General features: G+C 47.2%; 1 protein-coding gene across 1 annotated transcript in view; it reads right to left on the bottom strand.

Moving 5' to 3' along the window:
- Nucleotides 1-27,262, bottom strand: part of PPA2 (inorganic pyrophosphatase 2) — a 560,296-nt gene that overhangs the window by 78,931 nt on the left and 454,103 nt on the right. The window contains exon 10 of the mRNA XM_086962038.1: nucleotides 8,823-8,892. Coding sequence (XP_086818164.1) covers nucleotides 8,823-8,892 — 70 coding nt within the window. The remainder of the gene's footprint in view (nucleotides 1-8,822; nucleotides 8,893-27,262) is intronic.

Genomic DNA, 27,262 nt, shown 5'->3' with positions numbered 1-27,262 from the left:
AAAGTCGAAGGAAGTTTGATAGCCTAAGACTTTAGAACAGGGGGCAAGTCTGAAACCCCTTGGAGTCACCCTGGGTTTAAGTGAGAAGGGTCCAGTCCTTGTTCTCAGCAGGGCAGAGATCAGCATGCAACAATGCAGCACAGCAAATAATAAAATCAGTTTTTCCAAAACAGCAGTCAAGCAGAGTGGCAATCCTTGAAGCACAGCAGTCTTTACTCCTGGTAGTGTACTGTCTTGGTAGGGGCAGAGGCCCAGTACTTATACCTAGTTGTGTCTTTGACGTTGGGATGACTTCAAAGCAGGCCCTTGAAGTGCACAGGTCGCCCTTTCTTCCCATCCCTGGCTCCAGACTATCAGTAGGGGATAATCAGCCTTTGTGTGGGAAACAGGACTGCCTATTCAGGTGCAAGTGTCGGCTCCTGTCCTCTCTTCCTGCCAGGAATAGCCATCAGAATCTAGATAAGTTCTCTGTCACACCCATCCTTCCTGTGTTTGTGGCTGTCTGGAGGGAATGCACACAGTTTAGCTGTCACCCATCCAAGATGTGTACTGGAGACAGGCAGCAATGCTCACAGAGCAGTAAAAGCAGAGAAATGGCCACTTGCTGAAAGTGGCATTCCTAAAATAGTAATGTTAAACCCAACATTACCAGTAAGGAATATGCTACTTACCAGTATGCATCTGTTCTTGGCATAGAGGGCTGCAGAGTGGTACATTATGAATAGATCGCCATCTGGTGTTGGGCTCGGATGATTGCACTTTGTTTTTCTCCTGGAGAGTCTTTTGTATCTTGGTGACTCCTCCTTTGGTTGGTAGTGCGCATGGGCATCGGCTCCATCCTTAGATTGTTTTGCCATAGTAGGGTTAGATGGAGTAGTATGATAGAATACAGATAGGAATGCCCATGTAAGTGTATCTAAATAAGATAATGTTGGAACAGACACAGGTTTCTGGGGAGGCTGGGAGGGCATGTACCACTCTGCAGCCCTCTATGCCAAGAACAGATGCATACTGGTAAGTAGCATATTCCGTTCGAGGCATATGGGCTGCAGATGGTACATTATGAATAGACTATACAGCAGTTCTCTCCCTAGCGGTGGTCGCCCGTGTCTGTTGCAACTGTCTGAAATAAAGTCTTTAATACAGCTTGCCCCACTCTAGCTTGTTGTGTTGTGTGCACATCTACACAATAGTGCTTTGTGAAGGTGTGCGGTGTAACCCAGGTAGCTGCTTTGCATATGTCATCTAGTGGAATGTTTCCCAAAAATGCCATAGATGCTCCTAGTTTACGTGTAGAGTGAGCTCTAGGAGGAACAGTTCATGTTCTCTTTGCTTTTAAGTAGCATATTTGAATACATTTTACAATCCATCTGGCAATGCCCGCTTTAGAGATGGGATTGCCCTTATGTGTAGGAGAAAACACAACAAATAGCTGTTTTGTCTTTCTGAAAGTTTGTGTTCTTTCTATATAGTACAATATTGCCCTTCTGACATCCAATGTATGTAGGGCCCTTTCCGCTACCGTTTGTGGTTTTGGAAAGAAAACCGGTAATTCCACTGACTGATTGATGTGGAATGCAGAAATTACCTTTGGTAGGAATTTTGGGTTTGTTCTAAGAACCACTTTATTTTGGTGTAACTGCATGAATGGTTCTTGAATCGTAAAAGCCTGCAACTCACTTACTCTTCTAAGTGACGTGATAGCTATGAGGAAGGCCACCTTCCATGTGAGGAATTGTATTTCACACCTATGCATAGGTTCAAATGGTGGCCACATTAGTCTGGTAAGTACTATGTTGAGATTCCAGACTGGGGAAGGTGGTCGTCTTGGTGGAATGACTCTTTTGAGTCCCTCCATGAAAGCTTTAATTGCTGGTACTTTAAACAGGGAAAGATGTTGCCTGTTTTGTAGGTACGCCGCTATAGCTGCGAGATGAACTCTGATAGAGGTGTATGCTAAGTTACATTGCTGCAAGTGTAGTAAATAGCAAATGATCTGTTTAGTGGATGCGTCCAGAGGGTTGATGTGCTTACTGTTACAGTGTATAGCAAACCTCTTCCACTTTGCTGCATAGCATGCTCTGGTGGTAGGACGTCTTGCTTGTTTAATGATTTCCATACATTCTGGTGGTAAATCTAAATATCCAAACTCTATGACCTCAAGAGCCAGATCGCTAGGTTCAATTGTTTGGGATCTGGGTGCATTATTTCTCCATGGTTCTGTGTAAGGTGCATGGGTAATAATCTTAGCTTTTGATGTGGCACCTGTGAGAGTTGTAGTAGCGTGGTGAACCACGGCTGTCTTGCCCACGTGGGTGCCACTAGTATCATTGTCATTGAGTGCTGCTGCAGTTTCCGAACCACTAACGGAATTAGTGGTAGAGGGGGGAAAGCGTAAGCAAATCTGTTGGACCAATTTATCCATAGTGCATTGCCCTGGGACCGTTGGTGTGGGTACCTGGATGCGAAGTTTTGGCATTTTGCGTTCTGATGATTGGCAAACAGATCTATCTCTGGTTGCCCCCATCTTTGGAAGAATGGCTGCAGTATTTGGTCGTGCAGCTCCCATTCGTGTACTTGTTCTGACTGTCTGCTTAGGATGTCTGCTATCTGATTTTGAAATCCTGGTAGGTGTTCTGCTAACAGATAGATCTTTTGAGGAATGGCCCATCTCCAAATGTCCTGTGCTAGTTTGGATAGTTGGAGAGAGTGTGTCCCCCCCTGTTTTTGAATACAATACATTGCAGTCATGTTGTCTGTTCTGATCAGGACTGCCTTGTTTGTTATTTGCATTTGGAAAGCTTTTAGTGCTAGAAATATCGCTAATAGTTCCAAGTAGTTGATGTGCAGTTTATTTTGCTGCACACTCCACTTCCCCTGCACTGTATATTTGTCCATATGCGCTCCCCATCCGGAGAGCGATGCGTCCGCTGTTATTATCACTTGTGGAATCGGTTCTAGGAACGACCGTCCTTTGGAAAGGTTTGTTGTGTTCCACCACTTCAGAGAGCGATGCGTACGGTCGTCTACCAACACCAGATCTGTAATCTGACCTTGAGTCTGATTCCACTCTGTCGCTAGACACTCCTGTAGTGGACGCATTTGTAGTCTGGCATGTGGTATTAGCAGTATGCAGGAGGACATCATGCCTAACAGTTGCATAAACACTCGTGCTGGTAGTGAGTGTTGTGGTTGAAATCTTTGTATTAACCCGACCATTGCTTGTATCCTGATCGGATTGGGGTATGCTATTGCTCTTTCTGTGTCTATAGTAGCCCCCAGGTATTGCTGAATCTTGTTTGGTTGCAGGTGTGATTTTTTGTAGTTCACCGTAAACCCTAGGTGGTGCAGCAATTAAATTGTCTTCTGTGTGTTGTGAAGACATTCTTCTTGTGACTTGGCCTTTATTAACCAATCGTCCAAGTATGGGAAGACATGTATTTTCTGTCTTCTCAGGTGTGCTGCCACCACAGCTAGGCATTTTGTGAACACTCTTGGTGCCGTTGTGACCCCGAACGGAAGGACTTTGAATTGATAATGTTGTCCTTCCACTACAAACCTTAGGTATTTCCTGTGGGCTTTGTGAATTGGGATATGAAAGTAAGCGTCTTTTAGATCCAGTGTAGAAAGAAAGTCCCCTTTCTTCAGTAAAGGGAGTACCTGTTGGAGCGTGACCATGTGGAAATGTTCCGAATTTATGTATGCATTGAGAGGTCTTAGGTCTAAGATTGGTCTTAGGGACCCATCGTTTTTGGGGATTAGGAAGTATAGAGAGTATACTCCTGTTCCTTGTTGATGTTTTGGAACCTTCTCTATTGCATGCTTTTGTAGCAGTGCTAGTACTTCTTCCTTTAACAATGTCATATGATCTTGACTCATTGGACGCTGTTTGGGGGGGATGTTTGGTGGGGTAGCTGTGAGTTCTAGGCAATAACCATGTTGGATAATCTGTCTCACCCACTTGTCTGATGTGATGTTTTCCCAGACAGGTAGGAACTGTGATAGACGTCCCCCGACCGGTGTTATGAGGTCTGGGGGAAGTTCTATCAAGTCACTGTTTTGGGGTTGAGGCGTTGCGGTTGTTATTATTTCCGCGGCCTCTACCTTTGTTGTTGTTACCCCTGTAACTACCTCTTGAATTACCTTTGAGTGATGTAGGTGTGAAAGAGGTGGATTGCTGATTTGTTCCTGTATTTTTTGAGCCTCCTCTATAGGTGGATCTACGAAAGGAACCTCTTTGTGTTGGCTGTTGCAATGCTCCCATTGACTTAGCCGTTTCTGTATCTTTCTTCATTTTTTCTAAGGTCTCATCTGTACTTGAGCCAAAAAGTGTTTTTTGATCAAAGGGTTGGTTCAATAAGGACGTTTGTACTTCCTGTTTGAATCCTGAGATTCTAAGCCATGCATGTCTCCTTAACATGACACTGGTGTTGATGGATCTTGCTGCAGTGTCTGCTGCGTCTAGGGCACACTTAATGGAAGTATTAGTTATTATCTTTCCTTCCTGTATTAACTGATCTGCCCTTTTCTGATGTTCTTTGGGGAGATGTGTGATGAGTTTTTCTAATTCATCATAATGTGCCCTGTCATAACGTGCAAGTAGTGCCTGTGTATTGGCTATACGCCAGCTATTTGCCGCTTGTGATGCTACTCTCTTGCCTGATGCATCTATTAATTTTGACTCTTTATCAGGTGGAGGAGCCTCTCCTGTAGATAATGAGTTCGCTCTTTTACGAGCGTTTGCAACTACAAGCGAGTCCAGAGGTACCTGCCCATTGATAAATATTGGATCCTTTGGAGCCGCCTTATATTTTTTATCAATTCTTGGGTTTAACATCCTAGCCCTCACTGGGTCTTTGAATATTTCTTCTGTGTGACTGAGAAGACCCTTCAGCATAGGTAGAGTACCTGATGTTCTTTGTGCATTAGGTAGCGTCTCTAATAGGAAGTTCTCTATTAGAGGTTCTGTATGTATATCTACCTTATGATATTTTGCTGCCCTATTAATGAGCTGTACAAACCCTGTGTTATCATCAGGTGGTGAAGGCTTTGAGGGATATAACTCTGGGTCGTTGTCATCATCTGACCCTACGTTATAATTTTCCCATGGGTCATCCTCATCTGGGATAGTTTCATCATCCCCTTGACGTTCTCCCTCCCCTGGATCACTGTCTACATCAGACTGAGGTGTAGATGGTCTTGGTGTAGAAGGTGCAGGAATATTTGGCATAGTGTGAGGAATAGGAGAAGAGGGTGTGACTTTAGGTCTAGGAGAAGTAGGAGGAGTTGTATTTGTCCCCAGTGTTCTCTTTTTTTATGAAGGAAGAGATTTGTCTTCTATCTGTTCATTCTTCCTCTTCTTCGTCACTACTTTGCCAGTTTGCGGATCGATAAACAAAATCTTTTGTTTGGGATCTGTCTGCTGCTTCTGTATCGGTACCGAAGGCCTTGGTTCCGAAAGGTGCTTTTGTTTTCGATCGTCAATGTTCGGTGTTTTCGGCACCGAGTGTTTACTCGATTCCGACTTCTTCGGTGTCGAGTGAGTCTTCGACGTCGAATCATGTTTCTGTTTCGACATGGAATGTTTCGATGCCGAGCTTTCCCTTGCAAAAAGCTTTGGTGTCGAAGTCGATGTCGACCGTTTCTCGGATCCGACATGGTGGGAGACCGAGTGTTTCGGTTTCAGTTTCGGTTTCGTTGCCGGGCCCGAAGGCGGGGCGTCGGAAACTTTTTTCTGCGGTTTGACCGGGCTCGAAGGCGGGGTCGTTACCACACGGGGTCGGTTTTTTGGTAAGGGGACGTCGTCACTCACGGTTTGTTGCACGTCGAGTTCTTCGACCTCCGACTCGTCCCCTTCCGACCCCGACTGATCCTCATGATCCTCTTCTTCCTCAAGTTGCTCGTCTCCGAACAGCTCCGGGATCGCCTCCGACTGCATTCTGGAAACCTCGTGTCTTCGAGCTCGACGATTTCTAATCGTCGACTTGGAAGAGAATGCTGCGCAGGCTTCGCAGTCCCTGGATTCGTGTTCAGGCGATAGGCAGAGGTTGCACACCTCGTGTAGGTCCTTGTGTGGGAACTTAGCCCACACGTTGGACATTTCTTGAATGGAGTCCTTTCCATGGACTACGGGCTTGACTGCGTCGAGAAAGGCCTCCTGTTCGTCGACGTAGATCAGAGTTTTTTCTTCGATGTTGAAGTCGAAACGCGCCGGAATGGAAATGAAACGCGTTCGATAACAATACCGTCGAATTGGAAAGGGAATACGCGCCGATAAGTCACTTCTTTTCGAAGTCGGTCTGGAGCGTCTCAATCCTCATCCGAACCCGATGGCGGAAAAAAACAATCTAAGGATGGAGCCGATGCCCATGCGCACTACCAACCAAAGGAGGAGTCACCAAGATACAAAAGACTCTCCAAGAGAAAAACAAAGTGCACTCATCCGAGCCCAACACCAGATGGCGATCTATTCATAATGTACCATCTGCAGCCCATATGCCTCGAACAGAGGATTTATCATTACCATTCCAAAAATATAAAACATGATGCAGCTAATCCTTTCTAATCAGAAATTACAGCTTCAAAGTGAATTAAGGAATTCTCAAAGCCCTTTTGTTGTGGAGCCCGATCAATTGCCATTCCCTCCGGGTGGCTGCTGTGGTCTTGTTGGCTACTCCCTTACTTGCTCGCTCTTCCGTTGCTTTGCTTGCAGGCACAACAAGTAACTACCTCCACATTTTGAGACTTTAGCACTGGAGTTAATCGTCTGCTTGACTCCGCCTAGCCTCAGCCCAACTCTTCTACATCCTGTTATGCTTGCGGACATTTTGTGCTTATTGATTTGACGTACTTTTACCAGCAACATCTAGATGTAATCCGGCGGCAGCCATTTTGCCTGCCTTTAGCCTGATTCTTCTTGACGTTTCCAACCCTTGCACAACGTCTGAACGTCATTCTACGTCGGTGGCCATCTTACCTGTGCCTGACTGTGCTACTGTGACTCCTGCCTGACTTAACTTCTTTGTCACACTGACTCTAATATTCTTTTGTTACCGTTTGATAGGCACTTTGGTACCGGTATGTTGGAAGCCTCTTTGTGCTCTTTAAATCCACACGGGTGAGTGGGCTTTCTTTTATTTTCACGCTGATCTACCGCCAACGCTGATCTGCACAGCTGTTTTTCTACATGCTGGTCTGGACAGCTTGTCCTCAAGCACTTTTTCAAATTCAACGCCAATCCACCCTGTATGACTTCATATGTAATAATCAAAACAAACTCTCTTGGACCAGAAAAAATAAATATTTTTCTCCAATTTCACGCAGCAATATCTGCACTGCCAACCATAAAGACACTTCCGCACCTGAGGTGCTGAAGTGTCTTTATGGTTGGCAGTGCAATTATTGCTGAGTGAAACTGGAACAAAATATTTATTTTTTCTGGTCCAAGTGAGTTTGTTTTGTATATTACCTGTGGTACCCTGTCTCTTGGATAGTGGGGTCACTCCCTGATTCTCTGACTTCATATCTATACTGCAGATCGTTTTCTTCAACGCTGATCTGCACAGCTGTGTTCTGAATTTGCTTTGCTTTAAACACATACACTGATCTGCACAGCTTGAGTTCTCCATCTTTCTCAGCTGCATTTGTTTAACTCATTAACTTTTTCTTGTTACTGCCCCCTGCAAGTTGCATACTCCTCCTGTCTGGCACTGTGACAGTTCTTTCATTTCAGTTTGTATTTAACTATTGGCATCATGCAAAACGTCACCCCTCCGCCTTTCTTTTTGTCAGCTCCTGGTGATCTTCCCTTGGGTTGGCTAAAATGGAAGAAGGTGTTTACTAATTATGCCAGAATGTGTGGTACTTCATTGAGTGCCAAATGAAAATCTTCTCTGTTTCTACATTGTTTAGGATCTGAGGTGCAAGAGGTATTTGAACACCTCCCAGATCTTCCAGACACTGAAGCGTTCACACTGAATGAATAGGAGATCTGCATAAAGAAGATGGACTTGCATTACCTTCCCAAAGTGAGCATGATTTTGGAGAGGTATCACTTTGGGAAGAGAATGCAAAGGCAAGAAGAGTCTGTGGAGCAATATATAACCGCTTTGCAATAAGGCCTGCCGCATTGAGTTAAAGATGTAATTTTATAAATCGAAGCTGACACTTCATCATTTAATGTTTTAGTTTAAAAATGTTAATCTGGCACTCTTTGATATGCTCCTACCACTGAACAGATATGTATCAACATGCTTTATGTAAGATCGTAATTAAATCTATTCTTCAAATTTCATCTTGCTTTTTTAAGCACAGGTTCATTCTGCAATTTTTCTATACTTAATACAGTTGTTCTTTAATTTCTAAGTGCCGTAAATAATACATTTTACTATTACCCATTTAAATGGTAATCTGTTTACCGACTTCGAAGGATAGAGTGAAACGTTTAGAAAGAGATACACTATGTTTGATTAAGTAAAGAAGGTAGATATCGAGGTTGGGGAGCAACAGGAAAATTGAAGAAAGATGACAAAGGGAGGGGGAAGAGATAATAAATACTGAGGTTAGATAGCAAGCCAACATAGTAAAAGAAACAAAAAGTAGAGATACTGAGAAGGTAGACAGTTTTTTTCCCAGTAGAAAAGATGTAATGCAGAAGATCGAAAAATTGAGGGAGAAAAGGAGGAGAAAGGACAAATGAAAAAGGAGAGGGCACGAACCCCAAGGAAAACGTAACCCAAGTGGTAAACATACTGGAGAGGTTGTGGTCTGGGTACAGAAATACGAGCCCCATTTGCCTTTGTAACAATTACACAAACACTTACACATTCAACTAGGGCCCGGGCATCATCTTCACTGCACCAAAAGGGGTTGTCCCGCGAGCATGTGTTTTTGCTGGAAGCATGATAATGTAAAAGGAAGAGAAGGAAAAAGAAATTAGTGAACGAGAAATTATGGAGAAGATACATCTGAAACAGCACAAAAAGTATAAGACCCCACTACACACGAATCTGGTATAACAATCTAGTGATCAGGCACAATCCAAAACTACAGGAAACTCACATTTATTAAATACTGCAGATTCTGGAAATCGAACTCACAGAATTAGAAAATTAGCAGTACAATCTGAACATGATTTGCAGATTTTCCATCTGTGCCAATGTCATTCATCTGGCTGCTATAGTCCCTGGCATTGAGAAAGTGTGCTACGGCACTAGCTGGCATGGCACTGAGTGTAGCCATGGAGACCTGGTTGAAGCGACGTCCAGCAGCACTGCTGGAGGTCACTGGGGTACACATGAGCGACTCATACCACTGGCCAGGTGTCACTGTACCTGCTGCACTGATCCCTATGCCCTGGAGACACTTTTTTTTGGAAGTGAAAATATGTATCTGTAGATTTTAGCTACTACTGAGTCCAAGGACTTTGTGTTGCTCCCACATAAGGCTTCACTGCCCTAGGTCAGAAAGGGGAGCAGTTTAGCAGACATTACTTTCAAGATGGGATGTAGGGATGTGGCTTTAGTGTCTCATACAATGTTTGGAAGGTTTTCATTAGCGTTGTGCCATTTATTCTTTGTTGATACAGTTGCGGAATGTATGAACCTCTGGTGTCAATCAGTACCTCCATGTACTTATACTCAATCGCAGTATCAAGTTTGGTGCCTCCCAGAAATCACTTTGGGCAGGTGTGTGAAATTATTAATATATCTACTTGTCCATGGGGCAGGTTGCTTCATAAATCTACTTGTTGTGTATCCAAATCCACTTGTCCCTTAGTTGCCATGTAGTGCGGCAACCAATTATGGCAGCAATCTCATTATATAAGCGCTCTGATAAAGCCTCTCTGATTATGCCAGGGCTCATACTATAGTAGTGTATGAATACTTGCAATCCCCTTTTGTTGCCATGTTTCCGCTGATCTATATACTGGGGCAGAAGGTAGTAGTAAGCAAAAGTTCCAGGATTAGAATGCCCCTTTGAGTATGTGCAAATCTACTAACTTGCAGGTTTTAAGGGTTTTCAACAACTCTTCTTTAATCTTTTCCCATACTGAGAAATGTTGGAAATTTACTACTGACAATGGTAGACGTAAACCTTCTTCCGGAGTTGGGAAAAAAGTGGTTGGAGGGGAAAGTGAACTAACAAAAACTCAGAATTTTGCATGAGCAAATGCTCATTTGCTCATGCTAAAATGCAGTTCACAAATATTTTCTAGGAGTACAATTTCTTGTTCTACTTCTCTGAATTCTCGGGAATTCATGAAAGCTGTATAGCTGCACTTAATACAAGGGCATATACCATGGGGTCACCTTTCAGACTTTCTTTAATAATTGGGTCCTTAATTTGGTCTGTCGTTGACCATGACCTTTTGCGTTAATGAACATTCTGTCTCTCTCTCTCTCTCTGCATCGGCTGGCTTCACTGTGAGGGACAGCATTCTGCTCTTTCACAAGGAGGATATCGGCACACAAAGTAGTTTTGTTCAGTGCCAGTAAGTATTGTGGTAGCATGTGCTTTTTGAAACCAAAAAACAATGTGTTCTTTTGCCAATGTTTGCTAAATATGGTGAGGTCCCAGCGGCTCCAACACCTATAAGTGTTTTAAGGTGGGTCCCTTGCTCACTTTGCCACTGGATTCAAGCTAGCCTGGCTGATGAAGGGTGTTACCCAGAAACTGGTCCCAGGATGCTTGTTTCTGGTTCAGGGATGACCTGGCTTGGCAGTTCGGGCTGGACGGTTCCTATGAGGCACAGGGTCAAGACTGATTTGCATATAGCTAGTCTGAACTGAGGTGGCGAAGTGAGCTAAAGAATGATGATGGATTCAACCCAGATCTGTTACTGGGGGTGAGTGTCTGAAAAGTTTTCAGTGATCTGCCCATCATCTCCTTGTGTTTACAAAAACCATGCCAAAACAACTCAGACAATGACAAAACTAAAAAGCTGACCACCAATTTCAGACCTACTGGCTTTGCCAGTGCTTGTTTATTTTTGTTTCCCAAATTCTTATTGAAACGGATTTTCCATTATGAATATTTTTGGGAAATACCAGCATGCATATTTTTGGGAAATACCAGCATGCATCAACAAATGTTACTAAGTGATGCTACAAAGAAATGGTACCTGAAATATTATAGTAGTTTAGCAAAATAGATTCCTGGCTTTCTATTTTTTATTAACAATTTATTTTGAAACCAAAGAATCATCAAGCTTGCTTTCAAGCTTCTGCAAATATTTGCATTCTGGGAGCATTATACAAAGCCTCATATTGCTAAACTTTGAAAAGTTTGTACCCATTGTTATACTGGAACCACTGTCAGAAATGCAGTCAGAGCTTACAAAATTTACTTAGAGTGCTCATCCTAATAATAAAGGCTTTCAATTAATGAACTATGAATACAAGTTTGAACAGCACTAACATATGGACAAAAATATTACCTTAACTGCAGACAATGCCCTTCCCTGATCTATAGTTTGATAGTGCAAACTGGCAGCCAAAGGGTTTGTGCTGCAGGGGGTTGGGCCTACTTGTCCCAAGGACAAACTACACATGAAAACATGTTGCCTTTGACCCCAAACAATATGTCCTGGGCGTCGGGCTATAGGAATTCCTCATCCCCGCTTGGGTTTTTTCCGTTTCTTACCAACTTCCATCACCATGGTCTTTGCTATAATTATTTCCATGCTTTTATTTTTTTTTACATACAAGTTCTTAAGGAAGCGATCAGTCTCTACTGAGCCACCTTTGTTTAGCTGATTAATACCAGATCAACGGTGCAGAAAAGGTGCAATAGCTTATAAGAACCTAGATTTGGAGAGTGAGAGTTGACGCTGTTCAGCTGCAGTCTCCGATCTGTTAATTTAAAAAAAAAAATAATTTGGTGGTCAGCATGCAACCCTGCTTCATACCAGCATATGCGTTGATTTTGTTTGATATTCGTGTGCCAGCCCCTATTCGGATCCATACCCGGGTGTTGGTATACAACATCTGGATCTGCCTTAATAACTACAGTGGTATTTTCTGGTTGATTCTTTTTCCCTACAGTTTCTCGCACTGCACACTATCGAATGCAGCTTTGAAAGCTACAAAGCATAAGTACAGCAGTTTGTTTCTGCAATTGTTGATCAATGGCAAGTGAAAGCGCTAAAATGTTTGTGGCTGTACCTACACCTTGTGAAAAGCGTGTTTGATTTAACGATATTATCTCCTTGGCCCAGGTTGTCAAATCTTGTAGCAGTAAGGGAGCGATGTGGTTGGCTTTGTTATCTAAATTAACCTGAAATTCTCCAGCGCTGACTTGTCTCCACCTTTATATATTTGATTTAGGATTGAGCACCTCCAAGAGTTTAGTATCAATTTCCAGATGCACACCGATCCCAACACCACCCTCAGAGGAACTCTCGTCTACAGACCCCCCGGACCCCGGCCTCAGTTCAGTGACTCCATCACTGACTTCATCAGCACGTACACCCTCGCCTCCACAGACTACATCCTCCTCAGAGACCTGAACTTCCACCTTGAGAACCACAACAACACCAACTCCACCACCTTGATTGACAACCTCGCCAACCTTGGATTTAGACAGCTCTTCACTATGCCCACCCACGCCGCTGGCCACACGCTTGACCCCATCTTCTTCGCAAACCCATGTCACCTTCAGCCACACAACAGAACTCCACTGGACCGACAATCGATGCATCCACTTCGCCTTCTGGAAACCCACCACGCACCGCAGCACTCAACAGATTCTCCCGCCACAGCTGGAGCAAAATCACTGATGACCAGCTAAACACTACCCTCGCCCGAACCCCACCCACCGACCCCGACACCGCCGCCCGCAACCGCAGAAGTTGGATTGAAAACTACGCCAACACTCTTGCCCTGATCAAGAAACCCTCCAACAGACACACCAACGAGAAAGCCAGCTGGTACAACGCAGACCTCTAGGCCTCCAAGCAAACCTGCCGCACACTAGAGAAGAAATGGCACTGCGAACTGACATCAGACAGCTATGCAGCCCACAAGAACGCCATCCGCAGACACCACCACCTCATCAGATTAGCCAAAAGGGCCTCCTTCAAGGACCGACTCGACAACAACGCACAATAGCAAAGAGATCTTCAACATCGTGAAAGAACTCTCCAATCCCAGGTCCAACACCAACGACATCCCACCACAAAAGACCTGTGCGACTCCCTCGCCCCTTTCTTCCACCGCAAAATCGCAGACATCCACGAAAGCCTCAACAACCTGACCACCCCAACAACCACCAACACCTCAGACCCAGCAGGCAACACCACCCACATCGATCCTCTGCTCATATGGACCAACATAGACGACGAGCCCATCAAAATCATGAACACCATCTACTCCGGCTCTCCATCAGACCCATGCCCACACCACATCTTCAACAAGGCTAGCGTCAACATTGCACCCCATCTCCGCAAGGCCATCAACATCTCCTTCGAGACTGCGATCTTCCCGGAGAGCTGGAAACACACCAAGATCAATGCCTTACTGAAGAAAACCAAGGCAGATCCAAGGGACCTCAAGAACTTCCGGCCCATCTCCCTGCTTCCCTTCCTGGAGCAGGTCATCGAGAAGACGTCAACAGACAGCTGACCCGATACCTCGAGGAGAACAGCATCCTGGACCCGTACCAGTCCGGGTTCCGAAGCAACCACAGCACAGAGACTGCCCTCATCGACGCCACCAATGACATCAGGGCCCTTCTGGATAACGGCGAAACCGCGGGCCTCATCCTCCTAGACCTATCAGCCGCCTTCTAAACTGTCTGCCACCACACCCTACGCAGACGCCTCCACAACGCAGGGATCCGAGACAAGGCTCTGGAATGGACCATCTCCTTCCTCTCCGGCAGAACCCAGAGCGTCCGCCTCCCCCCTTTGGGTTCCGAAGCCTCCAAGATCATCTGCTTCGTAACCCAAGTATCAGCCCAACACTTTTCAACGTCTACATGGCTCCGCTCGCCCATGTCGCCCGATTGCACGACCTCAACATCATCTCCTACGCCGACGACACCCAGTTGATCCTCTCCCTCACCAAGGATCCCTCACGGCCAAAACTAACCTCCAGGAAGGAATTAAAGCCGTCGCCGAGTGGACGAAGAACAACCGCCTGAAGCTAAATTCAGACAAGACAGAAGTCCTCATCCTCGGCTCTACCCCCTCTGCCTGGGACGACTGCTGGTGGACATCCACACTGGGAGCAGCACCAACACCCACCGACCACGCACGCAACCTAGGGTTTATCCTCGACTTAACACTCTCCATGACCCAGCAAGTCAACGCCGTCTCGTCCTCCTGCTTCACTTCCTCTGCATGCTTCGCAAGATCTACAGGTGGATCCCCCCAGAAACAAGAAAAATGGTCACCCAGGCCCTCGTCAGCAGCAGGCTGGAGTATGGTAACACCCTCTACGCAGGAGCCCAGCCAAACTCCCGAAACGACTCCAATGCATATAGAACGCCTCCGCACGCTTGATCCTCGACATCCCTCGCCACAGCCACATCACACCCCACCTGAAAGACCTGCACTGGCTATCCGTCAACAAGAGGATCACCTTCAAGCTCCTAACCCACGCTCACAAAGCACTCCACAACACGGGACCAGCATACCTCAACAGACGTCTCACCTTCTACACCCCGAACCGACAGCTCCGCTCACCTCGCCCCCGCATCCGAAGAGAGACCACCGGCGGCAGATCGTTCTCCCACCTCACTGCCAAAACCTGGAACACCCTCCCCAACCTCCTACGGCAGACCCAGACTCCATCACTGACTTCATCAGCACGTACACCCTCGCCTCCACAGACTACATCCTCCTCAGAGACCTGAACTTCCACCTTGAGAACCACAATAACACCAACTCCACCACCCTGATTGACAACCTCGCCAACCTTGGATTTAGACAGCTCATCACTATGCCCACCTACGCCGCTGGCCACACGCTTGACCCAATCTTCTTCGCAAACCCCCATGTCACCTTCAGCCACACAACAGAACTCCACTGGACCGACAATCACCGATGACCAGCTAAACACTACCCTTGCCCGAAACCCACCCACCGACCCCGACACCGCCGCCCGCAACCGCAGAAGTTGGATTGAAAACTACGCCAACACTCTTGCCCTGATCAAGAAACCCTCCAACAGACACACCAACGAGAAAGCCAGCTGGTACAACGCAGACCTCTAGGCCTCCAAGCAAACCTGCCGCACACTAGAAAAGAAATGGCACTGCGAACTGACATCAGACAGCTATGCAGCCCACAAGAACGCCATCCGCAGACACCACCACCTCATCAGATTAGCCAAAAGGCCCTCCTTCAAGGACCGACTCGACAACAACGCACAATAGCAAAGAGATCTTCAACATCGTGAAAGAACTCTCCAATCCCAGGTCCAACACCAACGACATCCCACCACCAAAAGACCTGTGCGACTCCCTCGCCCCTTTCTTCCACCGCAAAATCGCAGACATCCACGAAAGCCTCAACAACCTGACCACCCCAACAACCACCAACACCTCAGACCCAGCAGGCAACACCACCCACATCGATCCTCTGCTCATATGGACCAACATAGACGACGAGCCCATCAAAATCATGAACACCATCTACTCCGGCTCTCCATCAGACCCATGCCCACACCACATCTTCAACAAGGCTAGCGTCAACATTGCACCCCATCTCCGCAAGGCCTTCAACATCTCCTTCGAGACTGCGATCTTCCCGGAGAGCTGGAAACACACCAAGATCAATGCCTTACTGAAGGAAACCAAGGCAGATCCAAGGGACCTCAAGAACTTCCGGCCCATCTCCCTGCTTCCCTTCCTGGAGCAGGTCATCGAGAAGACGTCAACAGACAGCTGACCCGATACCTCGAGGAGAACAGCATCCTGGACCCGTACCAGTCCGGGTTCCGAAGCAACCACAGCACAGAGACTGCACTCATCGACGCCACCAATGACATCAGGGCCCTTCTGGATACCGGCGAAACCGCGGCCCTCATCCTCCTAGACCTATCAGCCGCCTTCTAAACTGTCTGCCACCACACCCTACGCAAACGCCTCCACAACGCAGGGATCCGAGACAAGGCTCTGGAATGGACCATCTCCTTCCCCTCCGGCAGAACCCAGAGCGTCCGCCTCCCCCCTTTGGGTACGAAGCCTCCAAGATCATCTGCGGCGTAACCCAAGTATCAGCCCAACACTTTTCAACGTCTACATGGCTCTGCTCGCCCATGTCGCCCGATTGCACGACCTCAACATCATCTCCTACGCCGACGACACCCAGTTGATCCTCTCCCTCACCAAGGATCCCTCACGGCCAAAACTAACCTTCAGGAAGGAATTAAAGCCGTCGCCGAGTGGATGAAGAACAACCGCCTGAAGCTAAATTCAGACAAGACAGAAGTCCTCATCCTCGGCTCTACCCCCTCTGCCTGGGACGACTGCTGGTGGACATCCACACTGGGAGCAGCACCAACACCCACCGACCACGCACGCAACCTAGGGTTTATCCTCGACTTAACACTCTCCATGACCCAGCAAGTCAACGCAGTCTCGTCCTCCTGCTTCACTTCCTCCGCATGCTTCGCAAGATCTACAGGTGGATCCCCCCAGAAACAAGAAGAATGGTCACCCAGGCCCTCGTCAGCAGCAGGCTGGAGTATGGTAACACACTCTACGCAGGAGCCCAGCCAAACTCCCGAAACGACTCCAATGCATATTGAACGCCTCCGCACGCTTGATCCTCGACATCCCTTGCCACAGCAACATCACACCCCACCTGAAAGACCTGCACTGGCTACCCGTCAACAAGAGGATCACCTTCAAGCTCCTAACCCACGCTCACAAAGCACTCCGCAGCACGGGACCAGCATACCTCAACAGACGTCTCACCTTCTACACCCCGAACCGACAGCTCCGCTCACCTCGCCCCCGCATCCGAAGAGAGACCACCGGCGGCAGACCGTTCTCCCACCTCGCTTCCAAAACCTGGAACACCCTCCCCATCCTCCTACGGCAGACCCAGGGCCTACTTACCTTCAGGATGCTACACAAGACCTGGCTATTCGAGCAGTAGCAGTACCCCTCCCCAGCGCCTTGAGACCCTCAAAGGGTGAGTAGTGCGCTCTACAAATGTTATGATTGATTAATTAGTTCTGGGGGGCAGAATTATAAACACCAGTCAGTTTGTGCCACCCAGAACTCTTGGTTGGTCTTATACCTTGCTTATGGTACCAAATTAGGTCCTGGTGCTCCATCACAGCGCTTCCCCTGGATCATTTTCGTTACCTTACTTTCCATACAAAAGTGGGCTTTACAGTCTTTGTGATGCAGCTTCCCTTGATCACATTGTTAGCTGTTCAATGTCCAGTTTTTTTTACATGTATTCATTTCTCATCATGCTTTTTATTTCCTTTAATTGGTGTGTTCTCCTGAACGTTCAGATGTTTTTCTTTAAAGAAAATTACCCATTCAACTTCAGAAATGTTGGAGTTATTTATATTGTAAGGGCAGAACTTCTGTGAATTTGAGGCTTTACTTAACCACAGCAGTTTTAGATAAAAGGTAACCCTGATCATTCACCTATTAGACACCAGCATTATTATTATGCCACCTTTCAATAATTCTGAATTCTAGAATGATGGATACTACATTTATAGAAAAGAGAAAAGGATTCATGAAAAAACTAGCTAAAAATGTTTCCAGTTTAAGCTTCCGAAAAGAGCCTTTGCAGTAGTTCATCACGACAACTCTAAACAATGGATTTTTTTTTTCTCCGAAAGTGTCCTTGCAGACAGATTCTGTTGCGATTCAACTTGCTGAATGGTTAGGGGCTCTTCCTTTTGGTGTCTGAGGACTTCTCTGGAGCATTCATTCAGTGTGAATTTCAGTTGGTTTCTCATGCAGGATGTACCAATTGAGCTTTTTTTTTGAATGGCCAATGCCGATTACTAGATCCCTAAGCACGCATTGGAAATATGGAGCCTTCTAGTCTTAGAAAAAAACAGATATCCGCTACATTACGGAAACTTGGCTTCATGAACATGCTTCCCCTAATGTGGCAAGCACATTTCCCACAGAATACCATTTAAAAAAGGAGGAGGGATTGCGGTAGTCACGAGGGCTGGACTAGGAATACCTACACTATATACCTCTATTACAGAAATGTCCGAAATCCTTATTTTTAAAAAGTTGAAACGCAATCAAAGGCAACCTGGAGAGGTGCCCTAGTGTATAGGCCCCACCTGCCAGAAAACTAACTTCATAAACCATCTACTGGAGACAATTGCCCCGCGTGTTCTAGCCTCATACAGCTTTCTCCTAATTGGAGATTTTAATTACCATGCTGAGCTGGTATCTGATCCAGACACAAGTCAACTGTTGACAAATCTGAACACGCTGGGACTAGCCCAGATGGTGGTGGGTCCCACTCACCTGGCTGGTCATACTCTCGATCTCCTGTTTACAAACTCAATCAATGCAAGAGTCGAATACCCCCTCCCGCTGCTCTGGTCGGATCATAACTTGCTAAAATGTATTTGACCTACAGACACCAAAAATGTTTTCCCCAGTAGTGAACCTACATGGAGAAGACCATTGCGTAAAATCACTCTAGCAACTTTCACAGCGCATTTAAACCCCCCGCCTCTAGCCCATACTGGGAACATTAACCTTGCAGCAACAGCTTTTGTGGATGCAATCTCTTTGGCCTTGAACACCGCTGCACCTTTGTCAAGGGTCAAAAGCAGACTCAGGGCGTCGCCCTGGTTTACAGAAGATCTGAAAGTCGAAAAAATGGCTAGCAGGCATGCCGAGCGTATATGGAGAAAAACTAAGACCAACAAAGATCAGCAGAAATACAGGCAGATCCATCAAAGCTATCTAGATAACATTTGTCTAGCCAGAAAACTGTATTTTACTGACCGGATCAATGGAGCGGCCAATTCCAACAAGGAACTTTATAAAATATTAAAGGAGTTAACTTCTTCCTCGTCTGACCAGTACTGTAACATACCATCGCAAGAATGGGCTGATACACTGCCTACTTTCTTTGATGAAAAGATTAAATCTATTCATAGTTCCTTTCCAGTCACCGACACTAAAATTCCCGACAATAACTCAGTCAGCAAACTGGATTTTACCATCCCTCTCTTACTGGAATTTACTATGTTCACTTCAGATGAAGTTTCAACCGCCCTGGCCAGGATTAAATCGGGTTCCCCAGCTGTCCCTCTTCCACCTTGCTTCTTTCCAACCTTTGCTCCTTTGCTTAGAGATCTATTAAACTTGTCAGCAGCACAAGGAAAAATTCCAGTTAGATGGAAGGCAGCTCAAATTAAGCCCATCAAAAAACATACTTGTGCCAATTCTAAAATACCCAGCAACTATCGCCCAATCTAACTGCTGCCTTATTTTGGGCAGGTACTTAAATGCCTGGTCATTAAACAGCTTATCACCCATCTGGAGAGCCATGGACTCCTTGGTCCATCACAGTCGGGGTTCAGGGCAGCACACAGCACGAAACTTCATTGGTGGAGGTTGTGGACAACATCAGACTGGCCTTGGACAGCGGACAGTCGGCCATGCTCATTCTGTTGGATCTGTCGGCCGCCTTTGACACCATCTCCCACAGCATTCTAGAACAGCAGCTCTGGAAGGTGGGTGTCAGAGGCAAGGCATTGGACTGGTTCAGGAATTATCTAACAAACCGAACAACTACAGTACAAATAGGCACCTTGAACCCTGTAGTCAGTCTGTAAGCATGGGGGTTCCTCAACAATCTATCCTGAGTCCCATGCTTTACAACCTGTATGTAACACCTTTGGCCAGGGTAATCAGATCCTACGGCTTTAATGTGGTATCCTACGCTGACAAAACGTAGCTTTTAATCATCTTGGGCCCTGACCCCCTTGACACAAAGGCCCGTTTAAAAAACGGTATGACCCATGTTGACAATTGGATGTGTACCAATCAGTTACAACTAAAGGGAAGAGGTAATTCTCTTTGGCAAGGCGGATGAACACTGGTCCAGTGACTGGTGGCCACTGAAGCTAGGCCCATGTCCATCCCCCAAATCTGTGGTGCAGAATCTTGGAGTGATCGTTGACAATCAGTTGTCGATGAAAAGCCGTATCAGACATGTAATCGGCACTTGTTGTGGCACATTGCGTAAACTACACACAATCTTTCAATGGATTCCTATTGAGTCCAGGAAACCTCTGGTCCAGGGACTTATCATGAGTCGTATTGACAATGGCAATGCCCTGTTGGCCTCGATAAAGGAGGAGCTCTACTCCAAGTTTCAAGTCCTGCAAAACACCGCGGCCAGACTGATTAAACCTCCCAGCCAGATCTCCATCTGTGCCTAGTCTGAAGTCCCTTCACCGGCTCCCCATTAAGAAGCGGTGCCATTTTTAAATTTTCTGTTTTGTGCATAAGAGTATGTATGGAAACAGGCCACGTTATCTGGCAAAAAAAAGTGTCTGGTATCAACCAAGTAGGACGCTCAGATCCAGTTCTAAGTGTCTTCCCACTCCTCGCAGAGTTCGCACCGCTAGAAACGGCGATCAATCCTTCTCCTTTCTTGTTCCCGCTTTCTAGAACAAACTGCCGTCTCATCTCCTCTCCACTATGGACCATAAGTCCTTTCGCAAGGAACTAAAAACCTAGCTATTTGACCATCCATAACCCTCTATACCCCACTTTCAGTCTCTACGGAGTCCTGAGGTACTGGGTTTTTCAGAACCGGTACTAATCCGGTAACCCAGCGGTGTCAGGGCAATACCCAAAGACCCCGGATTCCCCTGTCTTGGCAAACAGAGACACGGGATACTTCTTGATGACGTCAAGGACCAAAATTTATTGGTTGCAACCAGGGACAGAGATCTACGAAGTACACACGGGTAGTTCGTCAGAGACTGCACACTTTAGATAAACAGAGCTCGGTCTTTTATGCCGAAAATCATGCCTCAGGCAGCATTACAATTTACATTTGGTGCATACAAACTGACCAATGGCAATGTAGCATTTCAAAAGTAGCAAATGACGACAATCAAAGACAATCCCATTTTCCGTTGTCCAGCCCACCAAAAGCGATCACACACATGGTCGGTTTCCTGTTTGATCAGACCGGACAAACCCATCGTAAACCCTTCAACCCAGATCGATGATCAAGTCGTAAAGGAAAGGCAGAAACAGATGGAAAGGAGATAGAGAAGTGGGAACGGTGTGCCATAAACTCGGGCACGTCCTGCCCTTTGATCTTTATCAGACCAGCTGCTGAACAAGGAACTGGCTCCGCGGGATTCGCCCCAGGCAAAGAGTCTGTTCGGCCAGGTCAACCAGAAGTCAGCTAAGGCGTACGTGTCTCAAGGATTTCTCGGCCACAGTCATCGGGCCTATGTTAGAGCAACCATACAAAATGGCTGCCGTATACAAAATGGAACCCGAAGGTTCAAACTAAACCCTTGAGTATAGAGTGTTCTCCTATATCGATTCATACGAAAACACTCAGACACGTTACACTCGCCATTTGCGATCCGCTGAGACCAAAATCGTCCATTTCCGACGATCTTCATAAATCGGGTTCGGAACTATCGAACCTAATTCGGAACCACAGTCCTCGCCAGCTTCATGAGACCCCATGGTGATATGTGCGCTTAACAAGTTCCTCTGACTTGACAAAGTTCACATGTGACATGCCCTTTTCTTCATGTAAATTGAGAAGGATAAATTAAAAATAAAATTAAACTTACCTCCTCGCCCTGTCCTCCTTCATGAGTCGCTCCTCCGGCCCGAACACAGACAGGAAGCACCCAGGCTGAGCCAATCACAACACTCCAATGCAGCGTTGTGATTTGTCTGAGTGCCGTGGTTTGGTGCTAAAATGAGGACAGGGAGCCTGAGCATGTTCTCCACCCAGGCTGTAATTCAGCGTGGCTGGAGAACATGCTAAGGGAGTGAAAGCCCCTCCTCCCCTCCCCTGCTCTGTCAGCAAAGCAGCCGGGCAAAGCTGCCACGACCGCAACAGGAAAAAATAAAATGATAATAACTTTCTTTTACCATAATTTTTTCCCCTTACAATGCTGAAAAGCAGTTGGGCGACGCTCCCCTGCCTTAGCAGAGAAGCCGCCACAATACTTACAGACTTTATTTATAATGAAATCGCATTGTCAGTAATGCACAGCGTGGTTGGTGACACTCCTGCAGCACTCGCCCTAATAGTAATAACTTTGTAATTAACTTCTTTATGTACGCCTTTGACTGCTGTTTGGGATTTGAGGTCCGTCTGGTAACAACGATTTCGGTATGGGATTCCAAACAAAAATGTAGAGTGGTTGTACCATTTAAAGCAGCTCAGTGACGGTAGAGTTTTGGACAGAAACAGGATAAAGGTTTATTAGGGGAAAGACTATGTTAAATTCAGAAGTGACAAGTTTTGGGCAGCAGCAGCTGTTATAGGGCAGTAGTGGTGAGGTGGGGGTAAAAAAAAAAGAAGGTAAAATCCTCTTACCAGGGGCGCTAGAGGGTGCACAAGCAGTATGGCCGTACTAACGTGAGGCTCCTGCAGCCTGGATCTATAATCCTACATTTATTCGCTTATACTGACTCCTTTCCTGTCAAAATAAGCATGAGGGGAGAAAACATCGTTCTACAACATCGGCGAAAGTTTGAAGAAGATACGACTTGCCCCGACTAAGTTAGAGGCAGCGGAACATTTGCAGAGACCTGAGCTGAAGCTGGGCGGAGCGTGCTGAAGGGGCCGGAAATCTACGCAACTCCACGGCGCTCCACGAGGCTCACAGGCCTCACGGGAACGCGCTGCCAAGATTGAACCGGATTTAACTGCGACAGATGGATCAAAGGAACAGAACCGTCTTGGCCCACTGCGGAGTCCGACTGCGCGCCCAACGGGACACACGGGTTGCGTGCGGCAGACCTGTACGATGAGGAGCTGGGGACTTAGGCACACACGAGGGCGCCTGAATCTCGCACTTAAAGGCAAGTTGGCGGCGACGACCCCCTCCCCTCCCCCACCCCTCGAATTTACCACGGGGCCGGGATGGGGTGCGAGAACAGACATGAAAGTGGAGTAGCTCGCCTGCGACGGTGACCGGGGAGCTTTGGGCTGCTCGTGCGCAACCCGGGTGGGCGCCTGGAAAGAACTCTGTATGAGGTGCTGTTGTGTGGAACGGGAGCGGTAACGGGGGACTCCTGGCTTGGCTAAACGACCTACGACGCATACCTAGGCCGGCTCTGAGGGAATAAACAGTGTGAGAGGCACCACCCCATACTCCTCACCGCGGCGACAGTAGCGGGGAACAAGGATTACTTCTCTGCTCAGTCTTGGGAGCGGATACAGGCAATCAGGGCACCACGATACGCCCAGGAGCTATATGAAGGTGCAGGAGTGGAAACACCACAATAGTACGGACGAGATACCGCACAAGATCTGCAGGGAGGCGGTGCAGGAGTTGTGAGGGCACCCGGGAGGGCCTTTTGAAATTGGTTTCAATCGAATTGGAGACGCCATTCGAGGGATCCTGAGGTACGGGCCTACCCAGGCTGCATTTTTCGGCCCACGGACAGGTAGCCCCCCAGTCCTCCCTCATCTGCACGACCTGAATAGGCCCCTGGTAGCACTACCTTTGACAATGATATAAAATATCTAAGGGCTGTATACAGTAGACACAGCCCTGGAAGAGGTGGTGCGGCGGACCCCTCTCCCGCCCATGCAACGCGGATAAGCGGCTAGTCTTGGCATCCTTGCGCACTAATAGTGAGAGCGCCAAACTGCACTGCATCGTGCTCATGTCTACAAGTTCCCTCCCTATCCGAGACGGACGGGAGAAATGACCATCATCACTTGCCGCGAGTCCCTACAAGAGACCCACGATGGGTAAGCAAGATAGCAAGCAGCCTAAACTGACATTTGAAGCCGCTAGCAACAAGAATGGATTGCGTAGTGTACCAGAAGCGGCGGGATCCCAAAGCCCTTCTACAAATGGAGCCAATGAGGGTGCATCCACGTCAGATATACAGCAGATGATGCAGGAGATGAGGCAGGGGTTTGCCACGATAGTGGATAAAGTCGACCGGATATCATCTAGAATGGACGCCATCGCACAGAAAATGGATGTCCACGAAGAGCGCATCAAGGAAACCGAGCGACGCATATCTGTTAATGATGATACAACTGCCTCTCATACCACGCAACTCTCGAGAATGGACAACGTCCTCAGGATTATTGCTGCAAAGAATGAGGAGTTGGAAGCCCGCAGCCGAAGAAACAACATTCGCGTGGTAGGTGTGCCAGAATCCACCAACACAGGGCGCATGGAGGACTACGTAGAAAAGATACTACTGGCTGCTGTTGGAAAGGATGCGTTTTCCAAACAATTCATTGTTGAAAGAGCGCACCGCTCACTTGGGCCACGTCCTAAACCTGGGGCCCCGCCAAGGCCCATCATTGCACGGCTCCTAAACTATTGTGACCGCGACACTGCGTTGCGGGCGGCTCGCACCAACCAAAAGCTCACGTGTGATGGGGTTAGCTTCTCTATTTATCCTGACTTCACCCCTGTGGTACAGGAACAGCGCCGTAAATTCCTGGCGTTAAGAAAAAGCTCTGTGCACTCCAGATTGACTATGCGCTGCTGTATCCGGCAAAACTGACGGTAACCCACCAAGCTAAACAGCATTTCTTAATGAACCCACAGCAAGTAGACGATTTTTTGAAAAATCTGCGACGGGCGAGAATTGGCCACAGAAACAACGGCGAGGAGGAGCGAGATGACGAACAATCCCTACAGGAAAAGGAGTGATCCGATGGCTTTCATACTGCGGCAAGACACTGATCCAAAGACATCACTCTAGAGGTCACACGAGGACATTGATCAGGATCGGCCTCCGCTGCTACACGTGAATACCATGGACGGGTATTGGACTGTTGGTGGTAATGTATTCCAGGCACCACCCCCCTTCCCCTTGATAGTGTCCGATTGTGGCCGTACAGGACGAAGGGCACGGTGAGGGGGGTGGAATTGTGCAACCTAGGATGACCCCCATAGGGTATACCCCAATGGAGATGTTGACTGTAATGTACATGTTGGGTTGTTTGGCGGTTATAAGGGGTGGAGGGAGGGATGGGGATTCTGGCAAGTTGGGGATGCTTCAGTGGGAGGGGGGTGGCAAAGTGACTCTTATACAGGGTTTGTTGAACTATGATTTCCGAAGTGTTCTAGATGCTATTATGATGAGGGCGTGTGGTTGTAACCGACCACGTATTGCACTGTGTAACTCCCGGAGCAACGGGAAGAGAAGATCTAATATTTGGGTCCTTATTATGTTGGTCATTGTTGATGAGGGAGGGAAGGGAACAAGTCCGAAGGGACTTAACTGGGGCCACATCACAACCCGAAAAGGTGAGCCGGAATGGGACATGTTCATTGGCCTGGAACATATCGGGGCACTTTGGGGTTTTGATACTAACAAGTTGGGGATGTTTCAATTAAGGAGGAATAAAGAGGGGGAGTTTAGAAATATTATTGCAGATTATGGCGAAACAAATATCAAAGAGATGTTATGGATGGATTTGACAGGATTGCATGAGAGTTATAGGCGAGAGATGAATTTCGCGGTGCATATGGTACACACTCACGCTTCATCACGATATTACACTGGCATGTGCGGCTTTGCAGGGCATGAATCGGTAGGTTGGCGTATCGGTAAACTGGCGCAGTGTTCAGGTGTCCCAGACTACAGCTACGGGCTGCTACGGTCCCTACTAGCACACTGTATACATCCGCGGGAAACACCATGACCATGGAGGGTACTGATTTGAACATACTAACTTGGAATGTGAGGGGCCTGGGTGACCCGAGAAAGAGGAGACAAATTTTATCATATCTAGATCGCCACTCAATAGATATAGCCTTCCTCCAGGAAACACATTTCAGGGCTCAGCCCATCTCCACCTTTGCTAGCAGGTGGGCGATGCACACTGCCTTTTCCTCATACTCGACGTATGCTAGAGGCACAGCGATACTGGTAAAACGGGGAACGCCCTTTGTTTTGGTGGGCACCAAGGTGGATGAAAATGGGAGGTATTGTATAATGTGGGGTAGACTGGGGCATATGGCGATTACATTGGTGTGTTGTTACGGGCCTACTATTGACGATCCCCAGTTCTTTGAGGACTTATGGGCGGCCATTGTGGGTACAGGCCCGTTACATATTCTATGGGGGGGTGACTTTAATACTTCACTGAACCCGACTATAGACAGATCACACCCAGGCCCTCACCATTACACTAGGGCTAGAACGACATTGCTTGAGTCCATTAAGGAACACAACTTAATAGACACCTGGAGACGTTTCCACATAGACGCGAGGGAAGGCACACACTTCACGGCACAGGCGCGTTCATGGGCGAGACTCGACTATATATTCATATCCCCAGAGCTTTATGCTGCGCTTTCAAAGGCGCAACGCCTCCCCAGAACCTACTCTGACCATTCACCTGTCAAAATTACACTACGGTCTGCGGACCTTGGCCCCCCCGCAACTGCCTGGCGTCTGCAACCTACGATGCTGCTAGATGATGCATTTCAGGAGGAATTGCGTGAAGAATGCTTAGACTTCTTCAAGCGAAATAAAGATTCTGTGAGGGATGTGGACACTATTTGGGACGCATTCAAGGTAACGTTGAGGGGCATCTGCATGGCCAAGAGGTCGGGAGTTTTAAAAGGTATAGTGAGACGACTGAGGCAATTAGAAGACAGACTCAAGACTCTTGAATCAGATTTGACTGAGCGTCCTGCTGATGCTGCCCTCTCAGACATACGTGACACACTGACTGAATATACCAGGGAGGCCACTAGAGAATCCAAATTCAGAGGCAAATACTGGGTAGCTCGCAGATTTGGTGAGGGTGAGAGACCGGGGAAGGCGCTGGCGGCAACTATAAGACTGCTGCGTCCCTCTAATATTATCTTGGAGATTGAGAACCCGATGGGTATGGTATGTAGGGATACCACGCAGATTCTTAACACATTCGTAGCGCATTACAGTGCGCTATACACGTCCACGAGAACTGGGAGTCTGCAATTGCAGGATTATCTTGCCGATGTTTCCATGGGCTGGCTGAGTGATGCACAGAGAGCATTTCTGAACGCTCCATTTGAGCTCGATGAAGTGCGAGAGGCTATTATGCACATGCAGTCGGGCAAGG

The sequence above is a fragment of the Lissotriton vulgaris genome, chromosome 3_1 (genome assembly GCF_964263255.1).
Source record: "Lissotriton vulgaris chromosome 3_1, aLisVul1.2, whole genome shotgun sequence".
Classification (NCBI taxonomy): domain Eukaryota; kingdom Metazoa; phylum Chordata; class Amphibia; order Caudata; family Salamandridae; genus Lissotriton; species Lissotriton vulgaris.
The sequence above is the reverse complement of the archived record's forward strand: the minus strand, read 5'-3'. Positions and strand labels throughout refer to the sequence as shown.